Source organism: Corvus kubaryi, unplaced genomic scaffold (assembly GCF_017639235.1).
Source record: "Corvus kubaryi isolate FWS band 111438036 unplaced genomic scaffold, C.kubaryi_AGA036_p1.0 37241, whole genome shotgun sequence".
Classification (NCBI taxonomy): domain Eukaryota; kingdom Metazoa; phylum Chordata; class Aves; order Passeriformes; family Corvidae; genus Corvus; species Corvus kubaryi.
In genome coordinates, this window is record NW_024581071.1 from 1,464,770 (window position 1) to 1,490,386 (window position 25,617).

Consider the following 25,617-nt stretch of genomic DNA (forward strand, 5'->3'; position numbering starts at 1 on the left):
TTCCTGAGCAAAATAATAAATTAATAGTTCCAAGATTCTTAGGTACAAAAATAGGACTAGCAAGCTATTTTTAAGAAACCCTTAAAATAGAGATAATGGCTGACTCAGGAATAGCCACAACTGTCTCCATTCATTTCCTTCGAGCTGTTCACGCAGCTCTTTCATCAATAACTGTACTGAAACAACATCAGAAACCCACACAGTCTTATCCAGCTCAATACTTGCTAAACAATGCCTTCCACTGACCTCGCTCTTGGTCCAGGTTTGCACTCTTAATAACTGCATCCAATTCTTATTTTTGTTTTCCAGCCTTGTACCAGGCTGCAGTGTCCAACCAGTCCCTGGAAAACTGAGATCGGAAGGAGCAGAGCCTGGTTCCATCCCTCCCCTCCCCAGCAGCTCAGTGTGATTTTCTAGCTGACAATGTGGCACATGTTCAGACTGCCTTGCTCACACACTGCCAGGAATGACAATCTAGGACTTGCTTACGCAGGACTGAGGGCACTCTTTGCACAAGATGTCATGTGAAAATGTTCCTCACAGAATGGGCTGGTGCAGCAGGGATGAAATGATGCCTAAAAAAAGCTCGAGAGCAGAGCTTCCCACCCGAGTCCAGCTCCCTGATGCAGTTCCAAGGGAAGCAGAGGCAGTTGAGAGCTGCACTTACTTTGACTATAAAGGACAGTGTTCCTTTTAACTTCTGAGCCATAACAATACTCTGAAGTGTAAACACAAACTGGGCTTCATTAGAGATTCCTAGTGTGAAGAGAGGAGAGGGAAAAGTCAGGTCACAACATGGTTTTCAGATCTAAGTAATGGTTAGAATAAACTGACGTATGTGCAGACTATTTTTGAACCAAGTTCTTTGAGTTGGAAGAGAGTTCTACACACAATTGCTGTGGTGAGTCAACAGTGTTACAGCACTTGGGTCTCTCAGAAGCAGCAACGGGAGCTGGCATTTGGTGGAGGTTATTGAGCAAGTGCCTGGGCAAAGTGTCACAGTGTCACATATTTAACTATTTGGATAACTGGAAATTATATTATAAACATTTCAGAGTAGCTTTCAGAGCTAATTTGAATTCTAATGTTTCTATGTTTTCCTTTTAATCTACAAGACTGTTAAGAACTGCCTTATACAGATTTAAAACCAAATCAAATACTCCACTGCTCTTCATGGGGGATTGAAATGCACCCTGAGGCCACTGCAGCCCTCTGTGAGCTGTTTCAGGATTCAAATTAACTCCTTGGTGAAGTGAAATTCAGGGAAGTTCACTGATCTGGCTGTACTACTGTGCTCTGTACAAAACCATTGTCCTTCATTTCTGTGCTTAATACTTCTGGAGGGCTCAGCTCCCCTCCTTACACATGCTTATCACAAACCTTCACTGCATAAGGCCTCTGCCGCTCAAACGGCGGGACAAGAGCTCCAGAATAAATCCAGAGTGGATTCTAACTCTTCACAAACCTATCACCTTGTTTCATTTTAAATCTCACAGCAAACATATAATGAATTTTGGATTCCTGTAGTCAAAGGTGTGCCAGCCTGCAGGCACCTGGAAAAGGAACTCAGACATTTGGACTCCCAGCCCTAGATTAAAGCTTTGCTCTTGCTGTGCAGAACCACCTGCATTACAGCAATACTGGGAGAAGGCTTATCTTCTCCAAGGAACTGTGGGAAAGCCCAGGAACACCCAGAGATGTTTTTCTGGAAAACAGCAAGAAGTTCAAGCAGCTCTTCCCACAGGAGGGCAGTGCAGGGCCAGCCACACTCCGAGAGCCCTGTGCAAAGCTGTGCATACCAGGGGGGAGCTGGAAGGGCACAGGTATCCCATCGTGTACTGATGATCCTTCCGGTCGGAGCATTTTAGTGTTGAGAGAGTCCAGGACATTCAGTTCCATGCTCTTAAGGAAGCTAGTGCTTTTGTTCTCGAAGATAACAGACACAGTAACTTGGCTGTCATTCTGGAGGTTTCCTTGAATATCATAGGTCTGCAAATTAAGGGAAAAATGTCACAGGAAAGAGTCAGAAACTTCAAGGAACAGAACACAGCATGGGGATAAAACCAGGTTCAAAAGGGAGGTAATTTGGTGTAGCTAGAGGATTATGAAAACACACTGATGATCAGCTAAGGACTGGGAAAATATCAACTTAGAAATTAAAGTGGGACACCCAAAGGAAAGGAAATGGAGCTTGGTTACAGTTCTACCCCCTGGGATTTAAACAGTTCCTCAGTTATGTGATGGCTACGTAAAGTCACTACACCATCCCCAGGGTACCCCCTCTCTTAGGGAACACAGAGAGACAACATTTGGAACAGAACACCCCAAACTCACCATTTTAATGTACGGGTTTTCAGCAAGGAAGCGATAACTGGACATGGGCTGAAAAACAAGCGAGAAATCCCAGTCACACTAGAACTGATGGCTCTGAAAAGGGCCATCACTGTCCTCCCTCCCAACCAGTTGAGCTCTGCCTTATCCCCAGGCCTGGGCACAGCTACTCACCGGTAGTGGCTCATCCTCTAGGGTCCCATTCTGCACTGACTCTGGGGGCTCCTCCTCGCCATGATGGCTCTTCTTTTTGGATTTCTTTTTATCCTTTGATTTCTCTTCTTTCTCTTTCTTGTGCTTTTTCTTCTTATGCTTGGAGGATTTCTACCAAGAAGAACAAGAAACTACAACAAACCCTTAAAGAAACCCTCGATTTCTAGCCATGATCCCTTTACCACACTTCCAACTCCAGACTCTCGCTCTCTGCACTTCCTGGGCTGAGCAAAGTTTCCCTTTACTGCAGAACCCAAACCAGAACTACCATTCCTTAAATCCCAAAAGTAATTGCGTGTGGAGTCCCAGTAAACCCTGCTCTGCACCAGCTGCCAATACCTTATCCCAAAGCAGCCTGGGAACAGCACAAGGCTGAATCTCTTCAGCTGTTTGGAAGCTCAGCTTTAACTGGGACCTGTCCTTGGCTCAGGAACAACCCAACCTCTCACCACGAGGTGTTTATAGCTCCTCAAGGATGCAACATTTGCAGGTGGTCACTGCACTGAACAGATGCTGTTGGTAATTGCTGTGTGCTGCTTTTTAAGGAATTTGAGGCAGCAGGAGCATAGGGCTGAAGGGTGACAGCAACTTCATAGAACCAGAGAATTGTGAAGGTTGGAAAAGATCTTTAAGATCATCAGGTCCAACCATCAGCCCAGCACCACCACATCCACCTCAAAACCATGTCCTCAAGTGCCACATCCACAGGTTTTTTTAACACTTCCAGAGACAGTGACTTCACCACTGCCCTGGGCAGCCTGTTCCAAAGCCTGACAATCTTTTCCAGTCTTTTCATCTAAACCTCTCCTGGTGCAACTTGAGGCAATTTCCTCTTAATTTAACCCACTTACCTTTCCTTCATCTTCCTCCTCCTCATCTTGCTCTTCCCTTTCTTCTGTTTTTACCTCTTGAGGTTCAGCCACCACAGCAGTGCCCATTCCAGGCTCACTCTGAGGAGATGAGCAGGATGATTATGATACTGATGGAAAGCAGCTGGAACAACCCAATCCCACAGCAAAAGAAACTCGACAGTGACAACTCCTCACAACTGTTATTCCAGAAACAACACCAGGCTAACATGGTATCAAGGCTTTCATTTTATGCCTCCGAAACCCAGCAAATACAATCACCTGAGGACACGATTCAAAAGATTTCCTCCAAGGAATCCATCCCCTTATATTCCTTGTCTCTTCCTCTTGAATTTCCCATCAAAATTCATGAGAATTTTTCTTTCACACTCTGTCTCTCATGTCTATTAATGCTGCTAGAGTCTATCTCATACTGGGAAATAAAACCATACAACTGTGTTACATTATACCCATCAATAACAAAATCAACCAAGCCTGGAGCTGCATCTGTATCTCTATTTCTATTCCTTGATCTGCACAGAATGAGCCTCAAGTTCTTCCACTACGGTTTCTATGAACTGGGCAGACACAATATTCCTGCTCCCCAGCAGGAAGTTGAAGAGATGAAGCTGATGTTCCCCCTCTGTGCTGCAGCATGACACAGCGCTCCTGCACAGCCTGCAGGCAATAAGTACCCAGAGAAGTTTCCTACCTGTGGCTGGGGAGTGGGAGCAGCTGGTGGAGCAGTGGAGAGCCAGAAATCCAAGTCTTCTCCCTGAATTTTAGGAGAAAAAAACCACCATTATCATTGGCTTCATATCTTTCTTAAAAATCAAATAAAAACCCCAACCCCTCCCAACAACAACAACAAAAGAAAACCAAAACATAAAGACCCCAGGGCTGGAACATCTGTCCTATGAGGAAAGACTGAGAGAGCTGGGGGTGCTCACCTGGAGAGGAGAAGGCTCCAGGGAGAGCTCAGAGCCCCTTGCAGGGCCTAAAGAGGCTCCAGGAGAGCTGCAGAGGGACTGGGGACAAGGCATGGAGGGCCAGGACCCAGGGAATGGCTTCCCAGTGCCAGAGGGCAGGGCTGGATGAGATCTTGGGAAGGAATTGTTCCCTGTGAGGGTGGGCAGGCCCTGGCACAGGGTGCCCAGAGCAGCTGGGGCTGCCCCTGGATCCCTGGCAGTGCCCAAGGCCAGGCTGGACATTGGGGCTTGGAGCAGCCTGGGACAGTGGGAGGTGTCCCTGCCCATGGCAGGGGTGGCACTGGATGGGCTTTGAGGTCCCTTTCAAGCCAAACCATTCTGGGATTCTGTGACTCTACAACAATTAAATCAAAACCTTAAGTTCCCATGGCAATGCAGCACTCCAGAATGCTCCTCATGCACAGATGCTGTGACACATTTAGGAGCAAACACACCAAGAAGCTTCACTTTAGTCTTTGAGCACTTCCAAAGCCGGGCCCAGCTGCCAGCAGCTGCCCAGCACCCCCACACCAGGGTATCCCGGGCATTCCAAGGGGTGCAGTGCAGAGGGAAGGTGCAGCTCTGCAGGGGGGTTAACAGGAGGACACTTCAAATCCTGAGAGTAACTGACAGCTACTGGCAGGGTTTATAACTGAAAGGTTCTCAAGTACAGGGGAGACAGGACGCACAACAAATGACACTCACAACATGAGTTCCAGATATTTTGCTAAGGAGTTCCCCACTTGGAGAACAGACAAAATATCAGCAAACTCAGCTTCCATGTGAGCTCTGGCAGATCTGCTGTGTAGGCTGCAGTAAGCTGAATTCTGCTAACTTATGAGGGTAAGTAAATGTTATTTTTATTAACAGAAATCTTTAAATACCTGCTGCTACAGTTGTAAAAATTTAAGGGAGTAAAGGTTGAATGCATTCAGCTGTTTGAACTGTCAAATGTGACTGTTCCTTAGCAACAAACTGAACTCAGCAATAAATAACAGCAGTAGCTAAAATAACACAAGTCTGGGAGAATTACCTTTTTTCCTTCTTCTTCCTCCTCCTGTACCACCTTTTTCTCTTTCTCTTTCTTCTTTCCTTTATCTCTCTCTTTTTCTTTATGTTTCTTTTCCTTCTTTTTGGGTTTCTTGCTCTTCTTCTCTACTAGGGGAACTTCTGAGTCTGGTGACTTCAGGGTCTCAACATTCCTGTGTCTCTGCACTGGCAGCTTCTCGCTGTCTGCTAAGGGTCTTGAAAAGAAGGAGCCCATTACTCCCTGCAACCAGCCTCCCTCAGCCAGATGATCTGTCCAAGACAAGGTGTGCTTTGTTTTTAGGGAGCTGGGCCCCCAAACCTGAAATCAGCTCTGTACCTGGAGTTTATTTATGCAACTGCAGATATTGCCCTTGTGGGTCAGGAGTCAGAGGAAACAACTGGAAGGTGACTGAGAGCCAAGGTCTTGCTGTTTAACCCTTAGAGGTGCCAGCTAGAGGCTTGCAGGCTGAGTAACACCCCCAGAAGAACAGCTCCATGTAGGGTTATGCTGCGTTTCCATGGAATCCCTCTCCAAGGAAAAGCAAGGATGTGGAACAGCATTTCCAACAGAGTGGAAATTCGAGCAGTGGAATGCCAGCATGGCTTCAACAGCCCTTGAAGGGTGTGGGGTTTGTTGCTCTTGATGAACAGGTCGCTCCAACTGGGAATTATTCTAAGTAATTTTTATTTTGGAAGTTTGCACTATGAATTTCTACTCTACTATCACATTTTAGAAGTTAAATGTAACTTCAGACACCTGCTTCCAGAAAGCACCAATAGCAGTTCATATTTACACTGTATCCTAAATCTACTACTTGGAGAAAAAAAAACACCACAAAAATTTCTCTCATTCTTGTCAAACATTTTCAAAAATCAGCAAGAATTTCACCAACTGCATCTTTTTCTATTTCTTAGCTTTTATTTAATGTTAATTTTCACGTTTGCACCTGAAACACCAGTTCAGGAAGATTTCTAATGGCCTCAACTGCCTCAGTGTTTTTGCTTATATCGCATTAAGAACCAGAACCAATTAATTTTTCACTTTCAGACACACTAATGGAAGATTGAACAGCAAACAGGCCTCATCTTTTACTATTTCAGATACACCTGTACAGGAACAGCATTGGTGCTGAAAGCCAGTGACAAAACAGACTCACACAAACACAAGGGTCACTGATGTCAACAGTTCCACCACCCTTCAAGGACTTACACTGTCCAAAATCATCCAACCTGACAAAGGTCAACACTGAGGAGATATTCTTACCTGGAAGGCTTCCCTGAAACCAGACTGCGTGTGAGCGTGACAGACAGAGCAGTGCAAGCACAGAAGGAAAGAGAGAGGACACAGACATGAGAAACCATGACAGGAGAGCACAGCACTCATGGCACAGGGGAGGGAATGGATGGAACAATCCAACAGTCCTGGATGCCTCCTGGAGCACCTAGGACCTGCTCTGCTGGGTGTGCCCAATGCTGGTGAGGATCACCATGCAAATCCAGGGGCTACAGTCAGAAATTAATTTCCTTTTACATATTTGTCCCTGCAGACTTTGACTGGCTCATGAAAAAAGGACGTTTTTCAGAAAAATTGTTTTATTCACTTTTTAAAAGTGCTATAACACTTTTTCACAAGGTACTGAGGGGCCAAAGCCCTACAAATTTGGAACTACAAAGAAAGGCACAAACTCTCAAGTAGCAGAGGAAGGCAGAGATCCTACACACAGCCACATGGGCCTGCAGAGTTTTCCAAACTTTACAGGAGGCATCCCTGGACCATAAATCAGCAATTATTTTTTAGCATGGTGATTTCGTAAAACAGCAACTAAAAAAAAATCCAAACCAATCTCCATGTGCAATACTGAACAGCCCAGTGCTCACGGTCATGTGGACGCAGGGGCTCAAGGTGCTGGCACTGGAACAGCCCCAGCAGCTGGGTGGGGACCAGCCTGGTCACAGGTGGGACGTGCAGCTCACTCAGTCATGTCAGAACAACACTTTACAACAGTGGGACCACACTGAAGGGCCACAGGGCAATGGGGTGGGACAGCCTGGGTGTTACTGGTCAGTGATCACAGCACAGGCTTGCCATGAACACAGAGGTTCTGAGGGGGACAGACGGACACAGGTCACACTCAGTGCCAACACAGGTCATGGCAGACACAGTGGGACACCCAAACCTCAGAGTAGCCCACACCTGATCCAGGGACACTGCCTGTGCTTCCAGACTCCCTCAGTCACACCACATCTAATGACTCCCCTGCCCTTCCCAAACCTCTCCCATACTCAGGGGTTGACATTTCATCATCCAAGCTGCAGAGGGAGCCCAAGCTGGATGAGCACCTGAGGTTTCAGCCAAGCCATGGGGAGAGACTTCAGCCTTTTCCCCTATGGCCTGCAGTGCCTTTGCCTGCTCAGTCCCAGCCCTGCCCTCAGGCATTCCCGATACCACCCCAGTGAACTCACACACAGAACTGCCACTTACTTATCCAGATCTATGTCAAGTGCCTTATAGGGATCATTGGGATCTTTATCATCTTCATCACTGGGCAAAGCATTCTGCAGGACAGATAAAGAGACATCCACTGAGGAAGCAAACCACTGGCAATTTTCAAACTCAAGCTTAACACCACCCAAATTAAATTTTTTTGAGCCTGTGAGGCCTGGACCAGGCCAGCTGCAGTCAGGCACAGTAAGTTACAGGAACAATGCACTTCAATGCAGCATCCAGTTACAAGATTAATTTAGAACAGAAACCCCTTCTTCATAAACTGCAGGATTTGAATTGCTGCTGTTCAGTTTTGATTAAAGGAAATTTTAGAAACAAATGCAGATGACATCATTAGCATCTGCAATTAATTATCATCAGCTGCAAAGCTGCTGACTAGACAGCAAGTTACTGTCAAAGTGAAGCAGCAGAGCATAATAAATGCTATTTGGACAGTGTTACTTTTACAGCAGAGATGAACATTGTTTCATTGGTTTTGATTTTTTTTAATAGCTTCAGTGGCAATTTTTGTCTTTTTGTGGGAAAAAAAGACAGTAATTTCTTTCCCTGCAAAGAACAGCCTGGGATCATCTGAGTCACTTGTGAAACAGCTCTGCAAGACACCACAGCTCTGGAACTGCCACACTGCGGACTGGCTGCAGTTGTGGGGGCAAAAATCTCTCAAGAGCTGCACACATAAATCCCAGACCCCAAGCACAGGAACTGACCTCTGGCATCTCCTCCGTGATGATGTCGACGTGGTGAGCTGGAGCAATGTCCTCCTCACTCTCTGTGTGCAGGGAGTTGTGGCGATGGTGCTTCCCTCTCTTCTCCTTTTTCTGTTTTTTCTTTTTCTTGTCTTTCTCCAGTTTCTGTTTATGCCTTCGCTCTTCTTCCAGTTTCACGTACTGGTCTGACATGGGCATTCCTGTGGGGAAAGCCAGGCTGCTTTCAGGTACAGGGCACTTGGACTGAGCACTGAAACACCATGTCAGGAAGGAGCCCTGCTTTCAGCTTCCCAAGCCAGCCAGATCCACAGCTCCCTGTGCTTCCACATCACCTCTCACACAGCCCCTCAAGCAACAGCTTTGCTGTCCACTCCATCTCTCCAGAAACAGGACAGAGCTCAATCCTGCTCCCTGATTCTTGGCTGCATTAACTGCATTACAAGGAGCATCCAAACAATGAAATTTTAAGGAGAATTGGTGACATTGCTGCTGTACTGACAACTTTAGGAAAAAACCTTAAATATGTGCCCTTAGAACTCACCCCTTGCAATGTAAGGCACTGTATCAACAGCTTCTCAGCGCTGTATCCAACCACACCTTAGATACACAACTACCTTTTGATAATTGAAACAAGATACTCAAATAGTATCTCTACCATTAGATTCTATTTAATGTCTACTGATCACCTCCATCAGACCTCCAAGATATGTTGCCACACAGAACAGTGGTTACTCTACACATTACAGACCTAGCTGCACGATATTCCTAATCACAGAATTATTTCTAATATTATCTTGAAAGGAACTCAGAGTGCAAAGTAGTATTTTCAAACGTTAATTAAGGAGATATATTTAAGACTCTAATGAAAGCGTGTTCCTTGCCCTTCAAAACCTCAGGTGGAATTCCTAAGAAGGAATTATGGCTTTTGCTTAACTGAATTTCTTTAATTATTTTTGAAGATTAGCTGTGTTTACCTGGAACTTTTAATGGGACAGAAAGGTCGATCTGGACCACAGGAATATGTTCCACCCCTGGAGTGTCTTGGTATCGCTGGGAAAAGAAAGATTTGTTATGTTCTGAGCACCACCAGCACAAATGTCTGTAAATAGACACATTACAAACCATCAAGCAGTTCAATACATTAAGTGAACATTTTACAGGATAGGAATGGAACAGCTTGTTACTAATCCTGTGAGGTAGCAGTGTGTGTTTTAAAGCCAGTTGATAACTATTATGAAGGGCCCTACTCTTAGCTACAGTTTTTTAACCCCACTACTGCCCTGAAGAATTACTGCAGCTCTCTGAAGAATTTTTGGTTTGTGTTTTATTGCTAATAACTTGCCACTTCAGAAGATAAAGTTGGAGATTGGAGGTGAGGAACATGGGGCAGTCCTTCGGATACAGAGGGAATAAAGGAAGTGCTTTCCCTGAAAAAGGTGTTCAGAAACCACAGCAACTTTTTGATCCACAAAACACAGTGTGTGTTCCAGAGTCACCCACCTCTGCAGGGCTCTGAGCAAAGTGCCTGGGGATGCGAATGTTGCCATCACCCAGGGCTGGGACAAACTGCACAGACTCACAGGCTGCTCTGGGGGTATCAGGTCACTCAGGAGATTCTCAACACAAACAGGAGTTACAAGAACAGTTGTAGGCAGCCACTCCAGTCCACACACATTATAAAGTAGTCAGAACTGCAGGGGAAATACCAGAATGGCCCAGAGGAGGCTGAAGCTCTGACACTCAGGGAGCCTTCACACAGTGACAGCAGAGGCCAGTGAGATACTGCAATTCAGACTCACCTTCTGAGGGGAAGGAGAGCTTTTAATATAAAATGGGTTGTTTGCCTGTTCTTGTTTCCGGGCTTCTCGACGCTAAAAGCAAAACAGGATTTGCAGTTACAATGTTTGTTTGTAAGCAAAGAGATAAAAGACACCAAAGTGCAAAACAAAATCTCCCTGCATTTTTGGAACAATACATAACTACTGTGAAAAGACTAGAGCAGAGCAGCTTGTGTGTGACAAAGCAGTTCTGAGTTACCAGACATACTAGGAGAGAACTGCAAGTACCATTAGTAATTCCCAGCCCTGAAGTGTCCAAGGCCAGGTTGGATGGGGCTTGGAGCAGCCTGGGACAGTGGAAGGTGTCCCTGCCCATGGCAGGGGTGGAATGAGATGAGCTTTAAGGTCCCTTCCAACCCAAGCTATTGTACATGATACTATAATATTCCTTAGAACACTTTCTTTGCTTTTTAATTACAGACTGGAGATGATAACTTCCCAGAGATCACTTTGATGGCAATTGGAACAGTTCTGTTTTCATTTCTGCAGGGAGAGGAAGAAGTGAAGATTTGTGTAACACCAAGTTCTCTCTGTGAAACCAAAGAGGTCAGAGGCAGGAAAGACGGGATCACTGCTGAGAACAGTCATGTTACAGCCATTCACAGGAGCTGCTGAAGTCCACGAGCATCAGCTCACATCAATGATCAGCTTCCCTGAGCTATGGAGAGCAGAAGGGCTCCCTGGCTACGTGAAGAATCCACAACAGCCCCCACTGCTTCAGCACCACTTAGATTACTACTGAATTATGTAGGGAAAAACATTTTAGCATTCACTCACTCTGGCCAGTTCCTCCTCATCTATTTCTGGCTGTCTGTGTCTGGAATGCCTTTGTTCCTCCTCATGAAATATTGTTTTGGGCTTTTCATCTTCAGACTCACTGTCTGATGGAGGCTCATTGATCCAGGCATCGAGGTCCAGGCTAGGAAGAATTGCAGCAAACAAACAGCTTGACTCAGTACCCCTGAGAATTTCAGGGTCTCATCATATACTTTGCTTTATTATTTAAAGTTTAAATAAGGGTTTGGGAGAGAGAAGGAACTTTACCCCTCAGGAACAGGGACTTTCTTCTGTGCTTTAGGAGCCACAGGGTTCAGCTCACCAGCAAACAGGGCTATCACTTCCTCAGCTACAGGAACTTCTTTTACTTGTAGCTTCTGAATGTATTTTATTAGCTGCAAGATGCAAGAAGCCTAAAAACAAATGCAGAAGTAGTTTCAGAGTAATATTTAACAAGCTGAACCAAACAAATCAACTGAAGTCAGCAGAAGGTAAGTGTTTTACTCCATTAAGGAAATTAAGAGAAGCAGCATAAACTGCAGATTTGGAGCAAATGTAAGAAGTCCATATTAAGCCTCTCTTTCAGCTGGGTCATTTTCGTGCCCTTATGTGCCTGAATGATTTTTAAATTAAATTGTTTTGAGTGAAGATCTTGCTGGCAGCCTTCAGAGATGGCATCAAACTGCAGTAAGATCTGGGCCTTGTCACTGATAACAGCTTATAGAAAACATGCATGACCACACAGAACCACAGACCTGCTCCAAGACTTCCCATGATAAATCCCAAAGTCATTTTGTTCTCTTACCCTCTCCTGAACCTCCAGATCTGCACTCTGCACAAACTGAGGCAGGCGCTCGATCATCAGCTGTGTAATTTCCTGAGCTGCTTCCTTTTCCCCAGCCTGCTCCTTCTGCTGCAGGATGGATGCGTAGAGCTTCACCATGTTCTGCACGTAAACAGCCTGGATGTGGCCTGGCAGGGTTGTAACTTTAGGCCTCAACATTGCTTCTAGGGTTTGGTTTGCTTCCTCGAGGTGTCTGTAAGGACAGAGTGCACAGATGAAAGGCAGCAAAAATAAAATCCAGCAGGCAATGCTTAATACACAAAGGAATACAGATCACAGCACTTTGTTTTAACAAATCTTATGTTCTTACTCAAAATTGTCTGCTCACAACTAAATGGAAGATGCACAAAAAAGTTACTGAACTAAACTAAAAGCTAAAGTTGTTTCTAAGTAAAAATGTGATCACGCTGGAAAAGAGGAGCATATTCTCTTACTTCTTCATCTGCAGCTTTCTTTGTACAACTTTTTAAAGAAAATGAAGGTCTGAGCTGTACCAGCATTCCCTCAATATCACACCTAGAGTGTGACTTTAAACTGGAGCCAGTGTTCAGAGTGGCAGTTATAAGGGGACACCAAACCAGCTGGAGTAAGAGGAAACTACAGTACCACACCTGTCCAATCTACCAGAATAAAAGCTGGGGAACAGCTGTATCTGCACAAACAAGACACAGAAACATCTGTCGAAGCTAAAAAACTGTGTTGGTACAAGAACATTAAAAACTGTGCTACTGTGGGTACCAAAAAATTTTCAGCAAAAAGATGACAACTTTTAATTCCAGGAAGATGGGGCTCTGCAAAAACCTTTTAACAGGGGCAAAACAGGGAGAAGAGAAAGAACTAATTCAAACATGGTGATCGAACATGCTCCCGAAAATATAAATGGGGGTGGACCTTAGTGATTAAGGAGTTCCTTCAACATCTTAAGATCTAATAGCTTATACCTACAAGATCAGAAGGATCCAAAGCTGTTGGAGAGTGTCCAAAGGAGGGACACGGAGCTGGGGAAGGGTCTGAGGAGCGGCTGAGGGCACTTGGCTCGTTCAGCTGCAGCAGAGGAGACTGAGGGGAGGCTCCTGGGGGCTGCAGCTCCTCCCGAGGGGAGGCGGAGGGGCAGGGGCTGAGCTCTGCTCTGGGACAGGGACAGGAGCCCAGGGAACGGCTGGAGCTGGGTCAGGGCTGGGCATGGAGCTCAGGGAAAGGTTCTTCCCCCCGAGGCTGCTGGGCACTGCCCAGGCTCCCCAGGGAATGGGCCTGGCCCCGAGGCTGCCAGAGCTGCAGGAGCGTTTGGACAGCGCTCTCAGGGATGCCCAGGCTGGGGTTGTTGGGGTGTCTGTGCAGGGCCAGGAGTTAAAACTCGATGATCCCTGAGGGTCCCTTCTGACTCAGAATATTCTGGGATTCTATGATTCACTACTATGGCTTCCTGCATGAGTGGGCAAGGCTGGTGAGACAGGAAAAATGACCAGAGAGTTAAAAATGTCTTGGCTAGAAAGAGCTGATGAGTTGATGGTGTGAAGGAGCAAGAGAAAAACAATCACTTTGGTGGCATTAACCACCCTTCCCTCAAAAACACACTTCAGTGACCAAAGTCTCTGCCCAAAAGCTGCCGCTCACAGCACACCAGGCTCTTACTTACTCGGAGAACTCCCCACAGATCCAGGCAGCAGCATAGAGCACCTCACAGATGCCGTTCCTCTGGGTGTTGCTGGCGATGAGGTGGGCGTTGTCCAGCAGCATGGCCATCTGGGACACCGCGAACTTCCGGATGGCTTTCACTCTGATGGCCACATCCAACATCTGGGCTGCGATCAGGTGCCCGTGCCTCGTGCCCTCCAGCCGGGTCAGCTCCACCAGGATGCTTATGTACCTACAGAAAGGGATGGGTGGGTATCAGAGGACAATCCTGCATTGCCTCTGTGATGAGCTCCAAGCTGGCAGCTGAAAGCACTGACCATTCAAAGTTTGTGATGTACTGATAGTTGGACTGGCTGCAGATGTCTATGATTTTGGTCAGCAGCTCATCTCGGTACGTCGTCCCTTCGGCTTTATCCACGTGAATCATCAGTTTCTTCACAATCTCCATCAAGTTCTTCTTGGAGACCTGTTAAAGAGGTGGTGAAGGGTCCAGCCACTTTCCTATACAGTTCCAGTCAAGCAGCTGCTGGCTCTTTGCTGGACCCATATCATGTTAACAAGAAACCAGAACCACCCCTGTAGGCCCCAATCCAAAAATGAACCTGTTTAATACTATTCAATGTTCTTGTTAAAGAGCCAGCACAAGTATACAAGGTGCTTAAGAAAAGACTGGATATGGCACTTAGTGCCATGGCCTGGCTGACAAGTGGTGTTAGGTCATAGGCTGGGATTTGATCATCTCAAAGGTTTTTTCCAACCCAGTTGATTCTGTGAAGACCTCGGCTGTGGGAGAGCTGAGGATCAGTATTACTATCAGCAGTACAAAAATCCAAGAGAAAGTGAATTTTCTACTGCCAGATTACAAAGTTTAAGAGTTCAAAACATTTCTGCTTATAAAGGAAACAATTTAGGAGTCATTAACATCCAGTGGAATGGATTTCAAAATGGGTGATTTCCAACAGGGCCTGAACTGAGAAACTCCTCCCAGTCTGAATCAGATTTTTTAAAGCACTCATGCTGAGCCACATATTTTACTTGTCCTAAGTGCCAGAAAAGATATGGGAATTGTTATCAAAAGTCTGCTGTGGAGTTGTTATCAAAAGTCTCTGCTCTGCTTTCTGGCAGAGAAAGTTGCACGTTTTCCTTAAACATCACCTACCTAAAGGGTCAGGGGAGCTGGAGAGGAAATAAATGTAGGAACATACCATGCCATAGAGGAGATCTAAAGCTCTGAGTCGGATGGACTCATCTTTGTCATCCAAACATTGGAGAATGAGATCCTTGTGAGACTGAACTGACTTAGGGTGTGTTTTCAGGATTTTGGACATAGCCAGCAGTCCCAGGTACTTCACTGTGAAAGACAAAATAAAACTTCTTTCCAAATATAGAAACACTGCTTTGTGCTGAGCATGAAATCTTAAAGCTGGTTTCAGTAGAAGCACTTGGTATTGAAACACTTGAATAAAAATCTGTGATGAAGAAAAGCATTTTTGAGAAGGATGCATCACAGACGACGGTCTTTAATTTCATAATCCCATAGAAAGACAAGTAATTACATACATAACCCTCATTAGGCTCTTCCTGCACCTCAAGCTTTATCATTGATTCAAAAATATGTATTTGATAAATAGAAACGCTGGGATCTGAGAACAGGCATCCTGAGGTAAACACAGCTTTAAAAGCACTGAAGATTGGTGTGTAACAGTCCTGTTCTCAAGGGGAAAAATTGAGAAGGAAGGAAAAAAGAGCTGCACAAAAGAAAAATTTCCCAGTATTCTTTGTAGTGACTAAAGTAAGTCAACACTCTTGCATTTTACTATTATGCTCACGCTGCTGAAAATAGCTATCACTGCTTTCCAAGCAGCCAGTCTATAAAAAGGGAAATCCCAGAGCATGGAAAGAACTGTTTTAGATTTACAAGACCACAAACAGCAGTAATAATTGCTGTCATTTGTTTTAAAAAATATTATTATAAAGAAGTGCTTGCCATCAAAAATTATTTCCATATTAACCCCCCAGCAATTGTTTACAGCACACCAGACACTGCAATCCCTCTGAGGCTGCTGCAGCATCTCCCCAGTGCTTGGGAGCCAACAGCTTCATGAAGACAAGTACCATACTTACAGTTCTGGTCAGAATCTTCTATCAATATCCTCAACTTCTGAACACAAAGCTGGAAAAAAAGACCACACCATGTTTATTACAGGTCTTAATTAAAGTAAGTCCTCATGAAGTTTACTCAATACACAAGGAAGTATCTGACCAAGACTTGAGGTCTCCAGGTGAGAGGGTTTTGTTGCATTAACAGATTTCCAAACAAAAGGAACTTCTGTGTGACTGTATTGATAGCAGGAAATGAATAAAAGTTGGGAAAACTCTCAAACTCTACGTTTTGGAGTGAAATAAGTAGGAGAATTTCTATAGGAAATGCTTCAGTCTGCAGGATTGCACAAGAAGAGCACTTCAGTAGCTGTAACTTCTGGCAGAGGAACACAATCCCATTTTCCCTGGCCCTTGGGATCCCACAGCAGAGCAGAACAAGCAACCCCCAAGCCCAGGGTCGCACCTGGATGCTGGCGCTGTGGTTGGGCATCCCCGAGGACAGAGAGATCAGAACTGAAACACAGAAGCACAAATTCCAGTCAGTATTTCTGTGCTGTGAGTGACTGTAACACCACCTGACAGTCCACACCTAGCTCAGCTCTCAGGGAAAGGTGCCAGATTATTGTTTGTCTGTTTGCTTGGATTTTTGGGGGTCTGAAGGGAGGAGAGAAGGTTGTGACATGAACTTATAGTTTCATATACCGTAACAGTAATAATAAGAGGGCCGGAAAAATGAGTGTAAAGGTGGAAACAGCTGGAACAGCCAGGTCAAAGCTGCTCTTCTTTGCTCTCACTAAGGTTTATTTCACTGACATCAGGTAGCAGTCAGGGCTGTAAATACATCAGCAGCTACTGTACAGCTGAATTTTTAATTGTGCACTTTCCTAATGCAATGGGATGCAGCAACAGATCCCAGAGTTCAACGTGATTAGACTGGAGCTTTAAACAAGCCAGCCACTGTTGATTATATGGGACATTTGAAAGCTCTGGCAGCACACAGCCCCACTGCAGAAAAGGTGGGCTCACCTTGGTAACTGCTGCTGGCACAGCACAGCCAAGCCAAGCCCAGCTGTGCCTGAGCAGGTGCCACGTGCTGCCCTCTGTCCCTGCAGGGAAGCTGTGCTGGACACTGTCACCTCCAGAGCTGGCAGGTGCCAGGTGCTCCTCTGGTGTTTCAGGGCTCATTTGCTGGCTCTGAGTCTGACATCACCAGCCCTGAGGTGACCTGGGTGGGTGAATTACTCCTCTACCCACGGGATGACCCCACTGGATCTCAGTGAAGGCCTCTCTCATCCACAATGGAATTACCCTCCGTGTTATTTTCCCTCCCATCATGACACCTCATTTCCCTGAGGGAATGAAGGAATACATAGTGAGTGACAGATCTCTCTTCCCTCTCTGAACTGACCCAGCACAGCAAGTTCTGCACCATTATCCAAAGTACCCTCAGGAGACAGACAGACAATCTGTGAATGTCAATAACCCTCTGCTCCACACTCTGATAGGAAAAGTGCCGAGCCTGAGCTGCAATACTGTGTTATCCCTTTTTGCCTTTGTTTTCTCTCACCCTCCCAGTTACGGAGTTCATATCCCCTCCCCAGAAACTGAAACTGCCAATCAGTAATTCCAACTGCCTCCTCTAAGGAATTACACCCCACTTTTAAGCTGCAAAGTTGCAAAATTTAAAAAAAAAAAAAAATCTGATCCATCATCACATAAGAAAACTTGGCAAAGAGACATCACTCTTGTTTTAATTCTATTGCTGCTGGTAAATTTTGTAGTTGTAGCAACATTTAGGAGCTTGCACATAAATAATCTCATTGTCTGTGCTTGGTTTCAGCCTTCAGCAAACAACACAGCTGGAGGGACTGTGCCTCACTCACTGACAACAAAGGATTTCAGCCCCACAGTGACACAAAGTTTGCCAGGAGACTTATTCTATTAAAAAATCCATTAAGTTAAAGAAAAAAGGTTTACAGATGGTGTTAGTTGATGACAAAGTTCATCACGTTTTTTTTCTAGGTTCCAAGTTGCAGTTCTCACCTGCTATTACTGTGTTCACACATTCATATAAGAGAGACATGGCTGAGGTGCTGAAACAGAAATCAAGTATATTAAATAAGGAATAAACCAGCACATTTTGAAGAGTTGTCAGCAGTATTTCAGAGCTAGTTAGCACCTTGAACGTCACAAGAAATTGTCAATATTCTGCTCCATATCCCTTCAAACAGATGAAATTATTCTCACTCAAAAACTGTTGGGGGGAGGAATTTTTAAACAAATGTCTAAAACCCCAAAAATCTTCCTGGAAAAGCAGCAAGCAAGAGCACTGTGACACAAGGAATGAGGAAGGAAGTGGTTACTCAAACTCCAGCACCAGTCACAGAATACTGAAGCAATCTTGTCCAAGAATCAAATTAAATCCTCTGCCCAAGGTCAAAAATTCATGACAAGGCAGATGGAGAAGCTTGAGTCTCTCTCCAAGCGAATGAGTCACGCCCCAGCAGCAGAGCCTTGGGAGGCAGGAACACACTTCCCATCCCTGGAAGTCAGCTACCCATTTCCAAAGTCTGATTTCCCCCAAATCTCAAATTCAAGGCTGCTTTTGCCAGCTGAACACACAAGACAGTGCAGTTCTGAGGACTGCAGAGATCCTCACAAAGCCTGATCTATACAAGAGGGAAACAGGGAACCTCCCAAGCCCCAAAGGAACAGGCTCCAAGTGCAGGGTACACAGGGAAGGAGCACAGCTCCAGAGGCAGCAGCAGAGCAATGCCCTGAAGGCCACTATGGGATGCTGAGAACCAAGACCAACACTTCTGCTCCCTGGGCACTTGCTGGGACAGCTCAGGGTGCTGTGACTCATTATGAGATCCAAAATGACTGAATGGAGACCAAGCCAAAGAGGATCCAGACCTCACAGCTAAGAATTACCAAAGTGGGAGCTGGGGACAGGAGGTAGGATTGTCCATCTTCCTGCTTTTTCTGGTGGGTTGTATCTATTTGTTACTGCTGACAACTCCCTGCAGGTTGTCACCTGGATGCTGGTCTGCTCTGAGCTGGTCTGCCTTAAAGGAATACGAGGATGGACAGAAATCACTTGGCTAGAGCTGCTCTCAAGGCTACAGAGAAATCTGCTTAAAACCTTGCTCTGTCATATGAAAAGAAAAACTTTTTCACTCAACAACTCCTGTATAAGATCACACTTCCTCTTCAGAACTGGGAGAATCCAAGTATTCCCTCCAACGCATCTATTTCCTGATTTCAGTTCAGAATTAGAACCACTACACCACCACAAACCAGCATTAACAAGGGACAAGGAAATATCTTCTACTTTATTTAATCTACATTTAGAACATATATATTACAAGAACCTCTTTCAAAACACATCTGAGCTGCCAAATGTATGAGAAAGGACTTTAATATATTCCTTGTCACACTGCTTTGGTGGGTAAGGCACTCCCAAAAGTCAGGAATCAAATGTGTGAGGTGAACAGGAGAGGCAAATACACAGCTGAGCCTTTTGTAAGCCAGAGTTTTTATACGTCCTCCACAGTCATCTCTGGCTTGAAATGCAGTGAAAGGAAAGCAAATTGCCCCAATTTTCATGCACTCTTTGGAGGAATTCATGCTGACAGTCAGACACCCAGAAACTTTCCTTTAAGGTATTTTACCTCAGGTTTTTCAGAAACAATCCTGATGTGAGATTATTTTTTGATACTTGAAGCCAATATACTGAAAGTCAAGAAGTTGTTAAAAAATGCATCCCCCCCAAGCTATTGATCCACCCACCAGGTCCTTCCCCAGTCCTGACTGAACAAGGCAGGGTCTGTCACACGTACCTGTGGATGAGGTTGGTCAGGGGCTCAATCAGTTTCTTTCCCAGTCTTGGTTCTAATGGAGTAAGAGCACCAAACTACTCAAAGAGAAGAAAAGTGAGTTAATAACTGCTTTTCAACACCTTCAAAACATTATGTAAATTACAGCTCACTGTACTTAAACCAAGCTATATTAACATATTTTTCTCTTTGGTTACATTCACAAACATTAGAAGATATTCCCGGTTTCTTTTTATTCAGATTGAATGGTAACTGTGCCTTCCAGCAAGAAATCCATTCTCACAACCAAGGTAATTTAATGAGAACCCTAATTCTCTAAACAAAAAGCAGAATACTTGCCAGTTTTATAATTTTAATGAGAACCCAATTATTGGTTGATGACGTCATCAACTTGAAGAAGAGCGGAGCAAGGGAAAGGTAATTTTTGGGATTGCGTCGGGCCAGCTCACAAATAACATTTACTGCAGCAGACTGCACACCTGGGGAAAACAAGTGGGAAAAGCACAAATCCCATCAATGCCTTCACTGTAATTGAAGTTTCTGGTGCAGAACCCCCATAGCAAAAGCAGCTGAAGCTTCAGACCTGTGTGTCCAATGGTTTGGCCTCATTCCCAACCCTGAGGCAGTGAAGTAAATACAAGGATGCAAAAGCAAACTGAGAAAGGGTTTTATTTAATTCTGACTATTTTCTAATATAGCAGCAAGCCAGGTATCTGCTTTGGGTCCAGCATGAGAAAAAACAGGACACTGCCACATCCCTGCCCTGGACTGTGGAGAGCTGGCTGTGGGACACAGACAACACAATCAATAATCATCCACCAGAGAATTCCCAATCACTCTTGACTTCTCTAATATGTATTATTTAAACATGTTTAAATACAAAACACAAATAATTCTTTAAACAATCTGACTGGACAAGTTCACTCCCTTCTCATTGCTCAGTCTCTACATGGATTGGTGTCAGTTTGGAATGTTTTAGTCTAGACAGGCTGGGTGTCCTAGGAGAGAGCAATCCTTCTCTCCATAAAGCATAACAGGGATTTTCTTCCTCTCTCTGCAGGTGACGGTTGTGTGTATTTTGCTTTCTTTAGTAACATTGTCCCTGGAAGATGAATATTCCATGCCCACAATCAAATAGTGCAGGAAATGCAATTAAATTTCCCCCTGTAAATGCAGATACAAATCAAGTGGAAATCACAGACACACAGCACACACAGAACTCCTAAACCAAGTGTTTGTGCAGTGAGAGAACACCAGCACCTCCTGAAGAATGAGTAAAAATGTGAATACGATACAGAGCAATTGCTAATTTCCTGTGCTGCTGCTGACCTGCACTGACACAGTAGTGAGGGGCCCAAAGAGCAGTCTGGACTCAAATAAATAAAGAATACACTAAAGGATGTTAAATAATTTTAAATGTGTCCACTGCAAGTCAATAGCTGCAGCTTGCTAAAAAAGCACAGGAAATAACAAAAACGGAACTCCAAACCCTGAAATCAACTCAAATATTTTCAATAGCCAAGTTTAGTAAGCAACAAGTCAGGAAACTTTAAGCTGCTTTGTCCATTAAGTTTTAAGCACTGATACATTTTCAGTAACTTTGGGTTTGAAGAAATGGATATTTAAAGAATATATTTTTAATATGGCAACACCTGTCAAAACTCTCCTATGCTCAACTACCCTGAAACAGGTGAGTCAGTGCCCAAAAGATGATTACAGCATTTTTCATGGCTTCTTCTCCCCACAAGCTCTACAAGCACATGGACCTCCATATATGTGAGCAGAAGGAATTCACTAAAATCCACTCACCGGGATCTGGATCTTCAAGTTTCTCTTTAAGGCGAGGAAATGCAGGACGGAGGGACTCTGGGTACTTCAAAAAAACTTTGTACATGATTAACACTGCCTTCTTCCTGATGTAAGGCTTTGTGTGAGACATCTGTTAATGAAACAAGTGCAGTCAGGCTCTGAGCAGATCTGTTTCCAGAGCTCCTATGCTCACACTCCTGTCTTCAAAGCTCTTCCAGGGAGACTCAGCTGATTTTTGAAAACTCAGCTTTGAGGCAAGAGCAAAATATTGTTGTTTATCATCAAAACTAATGAATATATTTCAAAGTGATCCTCTTGATCTAACTTAGGTCTGTAAAAGCTCCCCAGAATCCCAACATGCATCAGCTCTAAATTTAAGATATTTACCAGATTTGAATAACTTAATATAATTACAGGGTAAAGTTATTTCCATCTTATCAACTCACCAATGTCATGATGTCATTTGCCAAGTCCCTGGCAAGATCTGGAGTAACAAAACAGGACAAGCCAGTCAGTGCAACTCCAGTATCATACTGGTTAGGGCTACTCAGATCCTAAAAAAAGAGAAACAGGCTCAAAAATTTAAGATCACACAGGATGTCAAGAAACAACTTCCTCAGACTAATTTTATTCATTCGACATAAATGAAGCAGAGCTTCTGCTTCATGGGAATATTTATCTATCAACTACTAACACCTGCTAAAATACAGCCAGCCTGGGGTTTAATAATGGGCACAAGCAATCATAATTAAACAAGAGATGGATGACTGCAACATAAAAGCAATCAGAGAGGTCGCACCTTGGTGGTGTTTTGGGAATGGAAATAGTTTCTAAACACTCATTACAGGATCACAAACATATTTAAAGTCCTAAAAAACTGGTATTAAACACTAACCCTGCTAAGTCCAATTCCAAGTGCCATCAATTTCACTGGGAACAAGCACTCTTGGTGAGTGGTGTCCCACCTTAATCTAGTAGAGAAATGAGATTATTTTTCCTCTGAGCTCCTTGGCAGCACCACAACTTCCAGTCCACAAAACAGGACACAAGTTATGTGTGTGGAACACATTTACTGGTCAAGTTTCCTTGGATCTATTTGAAGTCAGGATCCTACCCAACCCTCCATAGTCTTTCAGGTCTTTCTAAGCTTCAGACACTTAACCACAGTACAATTAATCTCTGAGTATGTTCAAGTATAGACTATAAATTGTAGTTATCAGGAAACAAAATATGAAGAAGCTGCACAGAGCATTCCCACATGGACTGCTGAATTAAGAGTCCAGATTCACGTGGACACTGAAGCTGCTTCAGGAGAGCTAAACATAGTCAGTCAGGCCTTAGGGGTCCTGTGCCATTTGCATCTCATTTAAAAACCTGCTGCAGGTGGGGGGAAATTTGAGTCTACTTTAAGAATAATGAAATCCACTTCTTAAAGAGCAAAAAAACTGCAATTCATCCTGGCTTTAATGTATTTTGAGAACAGATAAATCCTTAAAATCTCAAGATGTTGGATCAATGAGACATGAAAAGGCATAAAAAAGATGCTTTTAAGTAAAAACTTGGGCACAAAGCAGAAGTAGCCAGTAAGTGACTGAAATTCAGTAAAATAAAGTGTCCATAATAAAGACAATAGATATTCATATTCAGCACAGAATAGTTCAAAAGATAAAGGGAAAAGCACTAGTTCTTTAGGGAAGATACTGGATAACATCCCACTGATCTTTTTTAAGCAAGTAAAAGACATTTTGGTTCCTCAGATGGTAAAAATGTAGGCACATCTTGTACTGGATCAGTCAAGTTTTAAAGCAGTGATACTTAAAAAATGAAAGTTAAGAGCTTTAAAAAAATATCTGTAACTTCAAGAATGGGAAAACTATGCTGCAACCCAGTAACCCTAAGTGATGAGTTCTGTGAAAATGAATACAACACACTTGGGTACATGAATACAGAACATAACTTTCCATACACTCTTCACGATTTTAACACCCAGTTCTACCAGGGAAGTCAAAGTCTGATCTGGAATTACAGACAAAAAGAGACCTCACAAGTAGAAATGTTGTGGAGCCATGTGACTGCTCATTTTACTTCAGGAATGGGGACATTTTTTCTGCCTGTTACATTCTTATAAGCACTGCCTAGAGACCAGCAAAGTTATTTCTGTCACCATTCTCTGCTGAACAAACACAGAGCTGGTATGAGACAGCACCACGGAGGGCTGTGCACAGCTCCTGAGTGTTTTCATTAATCCCTCAGTTTGTGGAATGACAGGAGACTGAAAATCAAGAATTCTACTTAAGCATCTCTGTATTCCTAAAAGGGAAATACTCGGTACAGATGTGAAAGTGCAAGTGGGGAGAGAGTGCAAGAAAAAATAAAGAACCGAACATTTACCTTTCGGATCTGATTAGTTGTCAACATAATGACATCAGTCCCTTCATGAAAGCACTGGGAGGCAGCCAGGTAACCAATGCGCTGGGAAAAGGCAAGGAGGAAAACCAGTTTTGTTTTAAAAGTCAATTTAGACGATGTTCAGATGGAAAACAACCGGTGGCTTTATAAGCAATATTAAAAAGATGAACAATTAGGTTTGTGTAACAGAAGAGGCGTGACAGGGTTCTCTAGAAAAGGGGGTTTATACCAGGAAAGAGAAATTTCAGACAAGTAATGTTCTGATAATTTATCTGTCTTCTGGATAATAAAACCACCTGCACCCTTCCCTATTTTGTTACAACACAGTTCAGTGACCACAAAGCTGCAGAAATAATGTAGGATTGTCTACTACATTTATTTTTTCTGTGTTGACCCCTGAGTTTCAGGTGCAAAGCCCCATTTGGAAACCATTCGTTAGGAAGTAACATTCCACCCTGTTTGGTGAAAAAGGTCTGCAACAGAACATGAAACAAATCTTTCAAGAAAAATTATAAAGCTATTAAAAAATAAAAAATACCTGGTACTACGAATCTCAGATGGTCTTCACATAAAAGTACCCTGGCTTTTCACAAAAGATATCTGACAGCTTGGCCAGGACACCTGCGTTTACAGAGAACTCACCTTGAATGTAAACTTGGAAGCACTCATGACTTCAATAATGTTGAAAGCAGCCCAACTGATGTCATAGCCCAGCATCTGTAACTATGAGTAGAAAAGCCAAGATAAACTTCTGAAATAAGAGACTCAAGAAAATAGGTCAAGATACCTCCCAAAATTGAAGATGCAACAGGAGTCTGAAAATACTACTATAAGACTATAAGGTTTATGAGATACACCACTCAGTAAGTGAAAGACATCACAAGATTTAAGCAGTTTGCATTAGTTCCAGATTGCCCAGAGCAGCTGTAGCTGCCCCTGGATCCCTGGAAGTGTCCAAGGCCAGGCTGGATGGGGCTTGGAGCAATCTGGGACAACGGAAGGTGTCCCTGCCCATGGCAGAGCCTTAAGATCCCTTCAAATCCAAATCATTCTGTGATTCTGTGATATGCAGTTCTATAAGCATTGATGTGAAGGGTTTTCTTCCTGTTTTGTTTTTTTTTTAATAAAAACCATAACAGAACCACAAAAAGAATTCTTTACCAGTATTTCTGTCTTCTCCTTATCAACAAAGGACTGAGCAAAGAGAAACAAACCCAGTTTCAAGTGCTCATGTCACTATGTCGTACGAACCAATCCCGTTGAAAACAACTTCTTTTAAATTGTTTTAAACGAGATTCACTTCCTGATCCATCACAATAAAATCCAATTGTACCAAACAGAGCAGGAACGTGCAGCCTCTGACGTCAGAGCTGGGTGAGTGGTGTCCTCACAGCCTGCACTTAGAGCAGTCTAAGGAGAGCAGGCACCCAGACCCAAGGCTGGCTCCAAATCAGCAGGAAAGAACAAAATCCAGCGGCAATTCCATGGGATACCAGCAAGGCACTTACATAGGTCAGTTTGCAGACTGCGTTTGCCTTCACTGCGATGTTGTCCTGCTTCAGCTCCTGCTTGATCTCATCGATGCACTGTGAGATGTATTTTGCCTGAGGAAAACAGACAAACAAAAATTTGAGCTCCTTTACCAGTTTCTCAAGCTTTCCATCATGTTGGTGGGGAGAAGCAGCAGAACTCAGTATCTGCAGGCACCAAATCTCACACACACACTGTTTAGTAAGCACTTAACTCTGACAAAATTCCTTA

At 44.0% G+C, this 25,617-nt stretch overlaps 1 protein-coding gene across 2 annotated transcripts in view; it reads right to left on the reverse strand.

Moving 5' to 3' along the window:
• Window positions 1-25,617, reverse strand: part of AP3D1 (adaptor related protein complex 3 subunit delta 1) — a 43,386-nt gene that overhangs the window by 4,115 nt on the left and 13,654 nt on the right. The window contains exons 2-29 of one of the 2 annotated variants that reach the window (XM_042023342.1): window positions 25,365-25,460; window positions 24,499-24,579; window positions 23,839-23,919; window positions 21,894-22,001; window positions 21,448-21,577; window positions 19,978-20,117; window positions 19,642-19,715; window positions 17,843-17,892; window positions 16,263-16,312; window positions 15,821-15,869; window positions 14,902-15,047; window positions 14,014-14,162; window positions 13,698-13,928; window positions 12,023-12,254; window positions 11,485-11,630; window positions 11,218-11,359; window positions 10,402-10,473; window positions 9,577-9,652; window positions 8,603-8,802; window positions 7,872-7,945; window positions 6,654-6,677; window positions 5,394-5,604; window positions 4,105-4,167; window positions 3,396-3,494; window positions 2,506-2,655; window positions 2,335-2,382; window positions 1,800-1,989; window positions 668-756 (exon numbers count right to left, since the gene is read on the reverse strand). In XM_042023342.1, coding sequence (XP_041879276.1) covers window positions 668-756; window positions 1,800-1,989; window positions 2,335-2,382; window positions 2,506-2,655; window positions 3,396-3,494; window positions 4,105-4,167; window positions 5,394-5,604; window positions 6,654-6,677; window positions 7,872-7,945; window positions 8,603-8,802; window positions 9,577-9,652; window positions 10,402-10,473; window positions 11,218-11,359; window positions 11,485-11,630; window positions 12,023-12,254; window positions 13,698-13,928; window positions 14,014-14,162; window positions 14,902-15,047; window positions 15,821-15,869; window positions 16,263-16,312; window positions 17,843-17,892; window positions 19,642-19,715; window positions 19,978-20,117; window positions 21,448-21,577; window positions 21,894-22,001; window positions 23,839-23,919; window positions 24,499-24,579; window positions 25,365-25,460 — 3,201 coding nt within the window. The remainder of the gene's footprint in view (window positions 1-667; window positions 757-1,799; window positions 1,990-2,334; window positions 2,383-2,505; window positions 2,656-3,395; window positions 3,495-4,104; window positions 4,168-5,393; window positions 5,605-6,653; window positions 6,678-7,871; window positions 7,946-8,602; window positions 8,803-9,576; window positions 9,653-10,401; window positions 10,474-11,217; window positions 11,360-11,484; window positions 11,631-12,022; window positions 12,255-13,697; window positions 13,929-14,013; window positions 14,163-14,901; window positions 15,048-15,820; window positions 15,870-16,262; window positions 16,313-17,842; window positions 17,893-19,641; window positions 19,716-19,977; window positions 20,118-21,447; window positions 21,578-21,893; window positions 22,002-23,838; window positions 23,920-24,498; window positions 24,580-25,364; window positions 25,461-25,617) is intronic. The other variant, XM_042023343.1, reaches the window with a different exon arrangement.